Raw genomic sequence first — 12,830 nt, 5'->3', positions numbered from 1 at the left:
AGGGACTACCAATTCATCAATTGTGCTGGATATAGATTGTTGCTGTGCCCAATGCAATTTGTTGTGACCAAACCCCACCCTACTGGAAATGTCATGGCAACAACACCCATACCTGGCAGGAATCCCCCCCTCCCCAGCTTCAACACCTAGCAGGCAAACAAGCCAATTGTCTGGGAGCTTTCTGGCAGAGCTGTCTCCCAACAGCTCAAGGCAGACTGAAGGAGAAGGAGGCACCTGAGGAGGATGCCAGCTGGCAGCCTCTGGTGGTCAGAAGCCCAGCAATGGCTGGAAACCTTAAGCTGGCCTGCTGGAGAGGCAGAAGTGGGGGCACGTGTGTGTCTGAAAGTTCAGGGGTACAGAGACCAAGGGGAAACAGCTAGCCTTCTGGGCAGAGCACCAGTTAACAAAAATTCTGGATAACAGAGGTTTTATTGGACGGGTCATTCTGCTAACATCTTCTAAGATAACCTGAAGACTGAGTTAGCCTCAAACCAATACAGACTCAGTGCTTCAAGAAACAAAAATCCTGAACAATTTGACATTCTTCAGTTTAGGCATCTCTGAAAATGTACCAGTTCTGGACCCTGAAATCCCACACCCCTTGTTCCTTGTATATTGTAAAATCCCAAAGAAGTTCCGGAATCTTTTATAATGAGCATTACCTTGCTCCTTCAGTGGCCAGCTACTGCTGATCTTGCAAACAGATGAGGCAGATTGCTAAATAGGTATACCTTCTCCCAGTAAATTCTCTGTTCTTCCTTGAATGCCACCACAAACTCAAAAGTCCATTTAATTTCTCAAACTGCCTCTGTCAAGGAGTCCAAGGCTGAATCCCATAAGAACGTAAGAGAAGCCATGTTGGATCAGGCCAATGGCCCATCCAGTCCAACACTCTGTGTCACACAGTGGCCAGAAAAAAACCAGGCGCCATCAGGAGGTCCACCAGTGGGGCCAGGACACTAGAGCCCCTCCCAAGCACCAAGAATACAGAGCATCACTGCTCCAGACAGAGAGTTCCAACAAAACGCCGTGGCTAATAGCCACTGATGGACCTCTGCTCTCCATGGATCCCCAAGGCAGATGCCCACAAGTAACCAGACTGTTGTTTTGTTTTTAAAAATTACAATGTTTTAGTTTCTACTAATATGAAAATGTATTCTACAACTGGCACAGTTCTCAAGGATCAAACAGTAAGAAAGCTAGGAAGTGAGCTTAAACCATTTAACACTTTCAGAACTTGAGCTGGATGGTGCAGACCTTTCTTTCATAGTCAAAGGCCAAGGCTCAGGTGTTCTCTACATTGCTAGCAATTGTAATTCAAGTAGGTCATCGTTTCAGGCCTTCAGTCTGCCAGATCGCAAGTAGTCTTTTTTTTTCTTCAGAGCCTTAGCTCAGTTAATAGTTCCTGGGCCCACCAGCATCAGATGAGGATGACATCTAATCAGAACACATTTTTGGGAGGAGCCTCTAGAAGATCACCTCATTACTGCCGACTCTCCCCCTCCCATCATGCGGACTGCAGGTTCTCATGAGAAGCTGATTGCCCCATTTCCTTCTCCGGCCTTGAAGATGATAAGAGCCGTAGGCCAAGAAACCGATTAGTAACACCAGGCCCTATTGTTCACATTAACCCTTGAGGAGAGATTAGGGGTTCTTTGCCTCGTAGCCTCTTATGGCCTTTGTATATACTGAGCCACTGCTTGAATGGGTCTGCTGCTGTCCCTTAACACTGTTCTTTGTTTTCATTGTGATGTGGAAGATCATCTTATTGTTTAAAGTTTTGGGATACATTGTTAAATTCATGGTGTCCTGTAAAGTTTGATTGCACTATGTAAATTAGCATTAAACGCAAGGATCGTGCTTCAAGTACAGAGTGTGAAAGCAAATCAGTTTTTGACAGGAATTGTCTTTTATTAGAAAGTCAAGGAGGTTGGGTCCAAATGGCAAAAAGAAATCTTCTTAGCATAGTTCAGCTTGCTGAAATTGGCTTAGTGCAAGTGGCTACTGCAGTGTCTTTCTCATGCTTCCACTGCACAAGAGCTGTGGTGCAAGCAGAAGTCTGGATCTAGCCCTAGATGCCTGCAATTTTCATCAGTATAAAATGATTTGTGTTGCATTGTGCTGGCAGTTTCAGCACAGCAGTGCAAATGACCATTCTTCTGTATCTGCATCAGCACCTTAATTCTTCAGTGTTAGAAAATTACAGCACAAGAATTTCCTCCTCTTCCCCCTCTTGTGTAAAATTGGAGCCTACTGGTTGGCCAGATCCCAAGGATTGTTGTGCAACTTTTGAGATAAACATTTGATTTTGACCTAGAACTGGACAGACTCCAGGTACCTATCAGACTGCATAATTATTGCTGGAATGCTTGTCCCCTGGCTCTCGGAGTGCTAAAAGTGTTTCTAGAGTTCAGGTTTTAAAAGCCCTGCAAAAAACCTAGAGACTGTTTCTCAGAAGTGTCTCCTCAATATACACTTTTAAAAACCTCGACTCCAGTGTTTGTGGCTTTCTCGGGGTGGGGTCTTCTCTTTTTTAAACTCTTTTCAGATGTAGTTGCGTTGCTCCCAAGCTACTGGAATGTGATTACAAGCCCAATTAAAGAAAGACAGACAAAGAGAGACAGGAAGAAAACATCACTGCTAGCCAGTCAGTTTTATCATTAACTCTTGTGTTTGTTTGTTCTGTTCTAGCTGTTCAGGGAAGTAAGGATAATGAAGATTTTAAATCATCCAAATATAGGTAATGCACCTATTTTAAGATTGTCTTTGTATATGTAATGTTTAATGTGTCTGTGCTTGTAATAAAATATGCATAAATGTCTCTAAACGGAAGCTTTCCCGTGATATTTGGGTTCTTTGGGTAGAATCACATTTTGTTCTAAGCAGACGTAACAGATCCCCCCATGTGTGTATCACTGAAACATTGCATTGTGCATGCGTAAAATGTGCAGTGTTTTTTTGTTCTTTACTGTTTAGTCCCATGCATATGTATGTTGATCACTGCAGCGTTGCTCTAAATGTGTATTTGGATGAAGTTTTTGTTTTCTCTTAAAATTAGGTGTGTGATTCTATCAGTTTAACAAACTCATGGTTTCTGTATAAAATCTTTGCAGAGTTATGACCAGTGTTCCCTCTAAGCTAGCTCACAGATTTTCAGCCACTTGCTCACACATTTTTGTCTTAGCTCAGGAAGGATGACCCCATAGCACACTAATTTATGCAGTAGCTAACAACTTTAATGCCAGTAGCTCACAGCTTAGAGGGAACATTAGTTATGATGGTGGTTTTTTCCCCACTGCATTCAAGAGACTTACAAAAACTGCATTGTGTCCCCAGAGCTCCATAAACAGCTCACCATGCTGCAGGGTTTGTTTGTTTGCTTGTTTAAAATGAAAACTCAGTTAGGGAGACTATTCACAGGATCATCTGTATTGGGAAAAGGAAGATGATGAAGCAATAGTTCTTGGATTCTCCCTTCTGCCATCTTGTGCTAGTGCACAACTATGTAGCCTACGTTTTTGACACGAGGGTGGCTCCAGATAGTACACACAGTTGTTAAGCCGTGCTGCGTGTTGTAGAGTAGAGAGTTCTAACCTTTTTGAGCCTGCAGGCACCTCTGGAATTCTGATACAGCATGGTGGATACAGCCACAAGATGGCTGCCTCAGCTGACCTTCAGTCCCATAGTGAAGATGTGCTGTGATGGCAGTTGCTGCCAAAGCAACAAACCTGTAGAGCCTATCAAATCTTCAGTGGCCGATCAGAAGCCTTCTGGGCAAAAGCCCCACCTCGCCCAGCAGGTGCCAGGAAAATGTTGGTGAGCACTAAGGCGCTCCTAGGCACCGTGGTGGAACCCTTTGTTATAGATGAAAATGGCAGTCTCCAGAGTCATAAGCTGCTCTGACCTATCAGAAAACTTAATGCTCGCCTCTGTGGGGTTGGATCCCAGGGATCAATAAGCATTTCTCTTGCTGAATAACATCTTCTGTCTTTCCCATTCTTGCTGCAGCACCCCCACCCCCAAAATAAAACAGCGCCTAGGGGGTTGGGAGGCTGTTGGGAAAAATAGCAGCTGTGACAAGGGGGTCTGCTGGAAGAAGGGGCTAATTGTGCCCCCCCCCCTTGCACAAGTGTACAAGCCCTTCTGCTCATGGAAGAAGGGCTTTGGATGGTGGTCAAATGATGTGAAAATCAGTCCACCAGTTTCCCTTTTCAAACTGTATACTATTTGTCTGCAATAGTGGCAAATACAGAGAGTTAAACTAGTTCAATTAGATGTGCAGCTTTGATGTTTGAAGTTACTTTCCCTCTGGGACAAATGGTGAGGTTGGGGAAAAGACATTCTCTCTCCTAAGTTTGTCTCATTCCTTTGAAGTACAAATCCCACGTCTCCTTAAAGGATTCAGTTACTGCCTGACTTGTCGCTTTTATGTCCAAGCTCAACTCAGGTTTCTTTTGACAGCCTTTATATGATCCCCAGTACCTGCCTCATGCTTGCAGATATTCAAGTCAATGTACAATTTGGCCCAGTGTAAAAAAAAAATAACTTGTAATTGATATTGTTATTCTAGGGATGGTTTCTGATATCATTCCTGTATAATCCAGGATGCTGTATACAAAACTCAGGCCTAATACACAATATATAAAATGATATACTGCTTAAACTCTCTAACACTAAGATCTAATGCAATATCCAGTAGCAGGTTGTACCTTTTTTGCGATTAAATCACAACTGACTTACATGAACTCCATAGGGGTTTCTAGGCAGGACACATTCAGAGGTGGTTTGCTATTGCTTGTCTCTGCATGGTGACCCTGGACTTTCTTGATGGTCTCCCATCCCAGATACTAAGCAAGCCTAACTCCACTTAGCTTCCAAGATCTAACAAGACTGGGATAGTCTGGGCAGCAGGAGGACAGATGTCATATACTGGATTGAAAATTCAAGTACAAATTTTCTTTCATTTGTGATTATTGTGCCTCCTGTAGCTAGTATTCAAAAGTAGTCACTGACTCTCCCTATTAAAACAGCTCAGGCTTGTTATTACTTGGTAGGATTTTTATGAGGGGGGGGGGACAAAACAAAATAAGGCGTAATTCATCTTCCACTCTCAGGAAGCTGTGCCTGGATTTAAATGTGTCATCCACACTGCTTACATTAATTTTAGTATCTTGAGAGTGGACGCTTCCCCTGGTAGTTTCTAGGAATATAACTTTATGAAACTGTTTTACAGATTTATAGTTTAAAAAACTGTCAAACTTTGAAATTGACTTGCCTTCATTATAATGCTGCCTTTTTATTTCCCCCAGATGTATGTTTGAGATATACCTTGGAACAGGCTGGCAGTAGTTGTTTTAGCTAGAGAAAGCTAACTTAAAAAAAAACTAATTAAAAAAAACTGTTTCTAGTTCTGCAATATGAAGAGTAGTTTGTTAGGAGCTACCAGTATTCAAGTACTGCTAAACTGCATAGCTTAAAAGAAATATCACCATACTATTTTATAGATTACATTTTATTCTTTTTCCTTTGCATAGCTCTAGTAAGCATGCTTGGGTCTCACTCTCTTTCTTCCCCTCCCCCCAACACACACTCTTTAACCTCACAACCCTATAACGTGCATAAAACTGAGAGATGGTGCCTCTTGCAGGTCAACCAGCAAGCCAGAGCAGGTCTTTGCTATAATGTCTAAAGTGCTATTTATTTCTGTAAACTTCTGATAACACCCCCATATGTTCTGTCTATATCCAGTGGAATCTATAAATACCTATCACTTCAGCATTCTTGGCAGAAGTAATAGTCTAGCATGAATAATTGAATGATGATGTTACTTGCATGTATCATGAAGCTGAGCAATGATCTCCCTGGCCATTTTCCTTCCATAGACCCTTATGTTTTGATCGGCTTTCAACAAACCACAAATATCCAAGGAGAATACTGTGTGAAAGGTGGTCATTAAATTGAAGTTGGCGCTACTATTCTGAACACTTAGGGGTGTGCATTTAGATCTACTCAAGCCGAAAATATACCCCAAAATATCTTACTGTAGTTGTGGGGTATGTTTTGGCATCTCAAAGGTACCTGGGATTTTTTGGGAAAACAAAACAACTCCCGAAAGAATCCCAGATATGTTTGGAAATTACCAGGAAGACGGACAAAGCCTGAAAAACACCCTGCTGGCTCAGCTTGAATTCTCATGTGCAGTCACATTTAAAAGGACTGCAGAAGAAAGCCCGAAAACAGCTGAGCTGCAGGAGCAATGTGCTCCCGCTGCTCAGCTGTTTTTGAGGGGTTTTTGTGGCTTTGCAGCTGCTTTCTTCTCAGTTTTTTACTTCTTGTGGCTGTTGGACCTGAAAAAATTCAAGATTTTTTTTTAAAATGCCAGATCTGAATACTTTATTGATATTAGGATCTGGGATTTTTTGGGAATCCTGAAATTTTGTGGGGTTCGCTAGACCTGAACCGAAAAATACTGAACACTTAATAAAGAAATACGAAGCCCTTTTATGTACCTCTAAGTTTCTTATTATGCTTTATGGCAGTGATTCCCAATCTTTAGGGACTATTGTTGGGGTAGGGTGTGAGATACGCAAATCCCATCTGTGCTCTAAACTGTGCAGTTGTGGTCTTTTTGTCGTTACATATTTTCTTAATGGATACTAATAGTACAAATACTGTTTTTTTGGGAGGAGGGGGTCACAAAATGTTTTGACGTTAAAAAGGAGTCTTCATAATTTGATAAAGTTGGGAACCACCTCTTTTAAGGCTTTGATCAGCAAAAGTCAGAATAGTATGATTAGCAGAACGGGTTTATTGCCCTTAGAATGCCAATGGATGCTCCTTCAATATTCCATTTTTATTTAGTCAGTCCGTTTATTATGATCCAAGGTGAGAAAGCAACTCTTTTTATTTATTTTATTTTACCACACTTATATCCCATTTTCTGCCCTTAAGGGCCACCAAGGGAGCCAACAGATTAAAATATACATAATAAAATCACATTTTTAAACGGTTATCAGCCCTCCCCAAAACACACCTCATTAAAACAAGAATAGAGCTGAAGTACATACAAAGCCATAAAAATGGCAGTTAAAAGATTGGTCAAGAAGGACAGATCACTGAGGGAATGCCAAAGGGGGGGGGGAATCACCTACTGAAGAAAGGCAGAGAAATCTCCCTGGGGAGAGATTCCAAATATTTGATGCCACAGCCGAGAAAGCCCTCTTCCAGGTTGCTCCCTGCCTCATCTCAGAAGGTGGGAACACCGGAGGCTCTGACTTCAGTGGCCACGCATCAGTTACAGCATCAGTACCACCACAACCTGTATGCGTCTGCCTTGCACTGAGCGAGGCCACTGATTGCCTTGCCCCAGGACAGCATACGGGACTGTGCAGTGGCTCTTCAATATCTCACAGGAGATTTTTCTGACACCATCTCTCTGTATTCTTTTTAATTGGAAATGCCAGGAATTGAACCCGGGGGCGGGGGTGTCTTCTGCATGTAAGGCATAGCTCCTTCCTTGTTTAGTTGTTGTTATGAGATGGTGGTGCTTTATGGCATGGTTTCATTCATTTCATTAGGAAGCTAAGCAGCATATGTCTAATGATATGGGCTATCTTTTATCCAGTTTGTGACGAAATGGCCAGTTTTGTACAAATTCCCAAATTCATTATTCATTCTGCATTCCCCTCTCCGCCCAAATTCCAGTGTGCATCTTTTTGTAAGAATTGATAGATGGCTACTTAAGTTTCTTATCTAGGTGGACATTTATTGAAGAATGTCTTCATAGTTCTTTGATAGCTGGGCAGTGAGTGCCAAGGTACTGCAGTTGGAGCCGTTTTATTTTTAAAACAGCATCCTTATATCCTACGCTGCAGATGAGATTACTCTTCTCTACCATGAGATCTTTTGCCATCTTAACTAAACAAACCCCAGGAGCAATCCAACATGCTTATTTGTTTCAGTGGAGATTAAGCATGCATAATAGAGTGTGGGACCAAAACTTGGCAGTCACTAAAACATGAAACAGTTTGAGCAGCCTCAAAAAGAGCAGCCAGGGTATCGTTTAACATATACGATATAAGCAACCAGAGAGGAAACTTATATGCAAGAGTACTTTTCCTTGGAACGAGTCTGGGAGTTGGCAATTTGTTTTGCTCCGTACATGACAGATGGCTGACTTGGGATTTCACAGAGCACTTTGTAGCATATTTGGAGAGCCAGTTTGGTGTAGTGGTTAAGTGCGTGGACTCTTATCTGGGAGAACTGGATTTGATTCCCCGCTCCTCCACTTGCACCTGCTAGAATGGCCTTGGGTTAGCCATAGCTCTGGCAGAGGTTGTCCTTGAAAGGGCAGCTGCTGTGAGAACCCCCTCAGCCCCACTCACCTCACAGGGTGTCTGTTGTGGGGGGAGAAGTTATAGGAGATTGTAAGCCGCTCTGAGTCTCTGATTCAGAGAGAAGGGTGGGGTATAAATCTGCTATTCTCCTATTTGAATAATAAATTTGTTTCTCAGAGTATGGACAAGAAGCCACACGATAACAGTAGACTTGATAAAACCAACCAGGATCTGGGTCTGTTTAATGACAGAGTGAGATGTGCCTTGGTGGCCCTCTCTCTGCCACCTTCCTGGAGAAAATAATTATAATTAAGTGCCATCAAGTTGCAGCCAACTTACAGCGACTCCTCATGGGGTTTTCAAGGCAAGAAGCCTACTTCTGCATTATCAACCCTGGACTTCTTCGTTGGTCTCCCACTCAAGTACTAACCACAGCTGACCCTGTTTAGCTTCCAAGATCTGATGAGCTTAAGCTAGTCTGGGCTCTTCAAGCTGCCATTTTGAAGAAGGGCAACGTATAAATATAATAAATAGGCAATAAACACCGTAAATTGTAACAAATGTTTAATTTGTTGAGTATGTTAAACTCCCGCCGATTGCAATGTGAGATAATGGGACTGTCTCGCTCGTCTGTTTCTGCATTGATTTGTGCTCTTGGGGTATAAAAGATTCTGCCGCCGGCCCCCCCAACCCCACCCCGCAGCAGAATACAATCAATTGATGCTTCCTGAAACCACTTAGAAGAGCTGCCTCATCGATTTTTGCAAAACCGTTCAGAACTGCAGCGTTAGTCTGCGTATCGCCAAATGCATAACTAACAGCTGCATTTGCAGTTTGTGGAGCTCATGTTTGGTTCATACGCACTAAGGCATCTGACATTTTCCTGTGAACTCTTAGCTCCCATGCCAGAAATTCTGTGAACTCTCAGTTATCCGTGCCATGTTATAAACTGCTTTTGAGACTCTTTTTCCACCCCAGCTTCTGATGAAGTTTAGAGTAGTTGGGAGAAAAACAGGGACGTTGCCGTGCATTGCAGATCAATTCTTGCAGCCAGTGAACTTCCATGGCAGGAGTGGGGATCGAAGTCTGGATCTCCCAGACGCTCTAGCCACTGCAGCACCCTGGCTCTCTAAACCCTTTGACTATTTAGAGTGGTTAGCAGTTTGATGGCCCCACCCATCCAATCATGCTGCTTTTTCTGAAGGTGTTCACCATAGAGTTGCCAGCTCTGGGTTGGAAATACCTGGATAATTGGGGGTGTGGAGCCCGGAGAGGGTAAGATTTGGGGAGGAGAGGGACGTCAGCAGGGTATAGTGCCATAGAGTTCACCCTCCAAAGCAGCCATTTTATCCAGGGGGACTGATTGTGGTTGTCTGGTGATCAATTGTAGTAGTGGGAGATTCCCAGTTGTCACTTGACGGTTGTGCAACCAACAGAGAATCACGGTAGAGAGTGGCTAAAGGGGAACCCAAGGCAAGGCCTGTAAATTAGTCACTTGGTTGTGTGTGAAAGTGAGAATCTTGCCATGCTGTGGATCAATCTTTTGAAGCTAGTTAAAGCTATAAGTGAAACGAGGGAATGTAAAGTATGACCTCGTCGCTGCGCTGTGGTGCTGTATAGAGAAAACCTTATTGGATCATGTACCACCATTAGGATTCCTCAGGAGCAATGCAGAACCGAGGATTCCTTGAGAACTGAAGGACCTTACGTTGTTAAACAGACATTGATTTGGAACTTGCTACGCTGAATTCCAGTCCTTTTGTATCACTGTTATTTGGTGTTCTATTTGTCAGGGTATGATTGTAAAAGCATTTTGTATGAGAGTGTTCGAATATATGTTATTTGCCTAATTGTTTAGTTTTGTATTAATTTTGGAGGCTGGATAGCACAGAAACCTTGGGTTCCCCTTTAGCCACCTGGAGGTTGGCAACCATAGTTCACCAGTGTGAAGTTAATCGTCCATAGGCCCTGAAGAGCCATGGTTTCATTTATGCATACTCAACCTCGTTTTTGAAAATTTGGAGCAGAGGCTTAGTTAGTATCTGTTGCTAGGGGCCCCTGACAAAGATTGAAAGGAATTAAGACAGTAAGGCAAAAGAGGAAATGGATTAAGTTAGTCCAGAGAGCATTTAACAAAGCCGTAACGGCCAGAGAGTTCCACTGATAAAGGAGGCAGTTGGGAGTCGTGATGCTGAGATCAGCAAGGTTAGAAGGCAGAGGAATCAAATGTCTGACAAGGGGAGCATAAAAGACGAGGGAGCCAGAGAGTAAAGGTGTTGGAAAGTAATGTAAACTGGGGCAAGGTGGAGGAAGGCGAAACAAGTAGAATGAAAAGAGGTTAAGGATGATTAAAAACTATAGGGGTGAGAACTTACCCATTGATTAGAGGCAGGAAAAGCAACCGAGAGACATTACTGTGCAGTGGAATCCTAAACAGTATTAACCCCTCCCCCCAGTAAGGCTACTGTAGTCAACAGTGTTTAGGATGGCACTCTCAGTGTGTGAAACAAGGGAATGAATTAGTACTCAGGGGCCCCAAGTTGGGTGGAATGGTAGCATAGAAATGTTAAAAGATAAAGATACTATATGAAGAGACGTTATAAACGTTAGATATATTAAGCAATTGGAAAGAAGATTTGGTAAGAGGGAAAATGGCTTTTCTTGAGTCTGAGAAGCATAGGAAGTACAATTTCCTATGAATGAGAGATGGGAGATGGAATGTTTTCCCTCAGGCTCCTCCACGTGGAGCAGAACGAGGCAGGTGTCCTGTGGTGGTATAAGGATCACTTGAGACGTCCAATACAGGACTGCGCTTTTTGTGTGCTCCTTACTGAAAGAGCCAGACTCACACAGCAGGGCGAAAGGTTTTAAGTAGCCATTGTATATGTTTTGTCCTTGAAGGGAAACTATTTTTATGTGGGGAAGCATTACGCAATGGTATCTTCTCCATTCAGCTGTTACACAGTCTGTCTTCCTGCTTGGATACTCAACCCTCCCCCCCCCCCCCCCCCCGTTGCACCATTGCTGCATGTTTGAATATGGACCAGGCACTAATTCTTGGAAGAGCTTCAGGTGACAGACTGTAGAGAAGACAGCCGAAACAATAGCAAGATAACAGATGGCTGGTCCAGTCTTGTCAGATCTTGGAAACTAAGTAGAGTTAGCCCTGATTACTGTTTGAATGGGAGACCATCAAGGAAGTCTACGTTGCTACGCACATGCAGGCAGCAGCATACCATCCTAGTTTGTCTCTTGCCCTGAAAACCCTTTGAGGTGTGTTGCCATAAGTCGCCGAGATTTGATAGTACTTTCTACCACCAAGAGATGAGGTATCGGATGAGCAACATAAAGCTCAGGGATTTTGGGGGGTAGAAAAAGCCCAGTGGGAACTTATTTGCATATTAGGCTACATCTCTGTCATCCCCATTGTTTCACACAGTTTTTTTTTTTTTGTAGAAAAAGCCAGCAGGAGCTTGTTTCCATATTAGGCCACACCCCCTGACACCAAGCGAGCCGGAACTGCGTTCCTGCTCAAAAAAAGTCCTGATAAAGCTGATAATGAAAGCTATGATTAGTCCGGGAGGGGAAATGAGACAGCAGATGAGGACTAGATTTCCTTTGGGGGAACAGAAATTGACAGGAAGGAGAAGAGGAAGTAGACAGAGAATGACCTTCCCCACCACCACCAAGAAAGAGAACTGGTAAAGCAAGGATCAAAATAGAATAAGTGATGACAGATATGGAGGAGAAATCAAGCAGGGGCAGAATGGAAGAGCTCACGACTTGACAGGGAGGCGTGCATTAGCGATTCACGTCAAAATGGGTGAACAGGGACAGAAGAAACAGAGACTGCTTGCACAAGAAATTCAGACAAGAAAATTCAGACAAGAAAATAGGTCGGCAAACAGCAAAAGATAGAGGGTCAAGAGAAGTTTTTCGTTTTGGAACAGGAGAAATGGAGGCCATCTTGAAATAGGAAATATGTTAATTCCATTGGCGAAGAGAATAGAAGAGGATGTGGCTTCTCCCACAGTACACTTTCCCCCTCCTTGTCTTTCCTCCATCCTGCACACAGAGGAATGACTGGCGGCAGGTGGCCAGTGTGGCCGATGTAAAGCATTGTGGGTGGAGCTTTTTCATGTATTCTGCAATTCCGGGCTGCTTGTACACATTTAAATGGCTTCCTCTTTCATTAATTGCTGTGATGTAGAAAGCATTAAACATTGTTGATTTCAAATTTGGCCAAGAGTCCTGCTAGTGTAGCGCTTGGTTTTTTAGAGGAGTTAACCAGATGCATTTTATCTGTTTCAATAAGTTCTGTCTGTTCTACCAGAGGTACTTGAGGCAGCTTAGATAACAACTAAAAGTGGCATTAGATAATAGGTATACAGTTAAATCAGATTTAAAATAATGGAAAATAATAATCAGACAGCCTAGATAAAACAAATACATCTTTAGCAGGTTCTGTAAACGTGGCAGACAATGTGCTTGCTA

General features: G+C 43.0%; 1 protein-coding gene across 9 annotated transcripts in view; it reads left to right on the top strand.

Annotated features, from left to right (window-relative positions):
• MARK3 (microtubule affinity regulating kinase 3) overlaps positions 1-12,830 on the top strand; it is a 131,370-nt gene that overhangs the window by 46,128 nt on the left and 72,412 nt on the right. For all 9 annotated transcript variants that reach the window (XM_060261298.1, XM_060261296.1, XM_060261306.1 and 6 more), the window contains one exon: positions 2,692-2,740. In XM_060261298.1, coding sequence (XP_060117281.1) covers positions 2,692-2,740 — 49 coding nt within the window. The remainder of the gene's footprint in view (positions 1-2,691; positions 2,741-12,830) is intronic.

This window comes from Heteronotia binoei, chromosome 21 (genome assembly GCF_032191835.1).
Source record: "Heteronotia binoei isolate CCM8104 ecotype False Entrance Well chromosome 21, APGP_CSIRO_Hbin_v1, whole genome shotgun sequence".
Taxonomy (NCBI): domain Eukaryota; kingdom Metazoa; phylum Chordata; class Lepidosauria; order Squamata; family Gekkonidae; genus Heteronotia; species Heteronotia binoei.
Note: the sequence above shows the minus strand (reverse complement) of the source record. Positions and strands in the feature narration are given on the sequence as shown.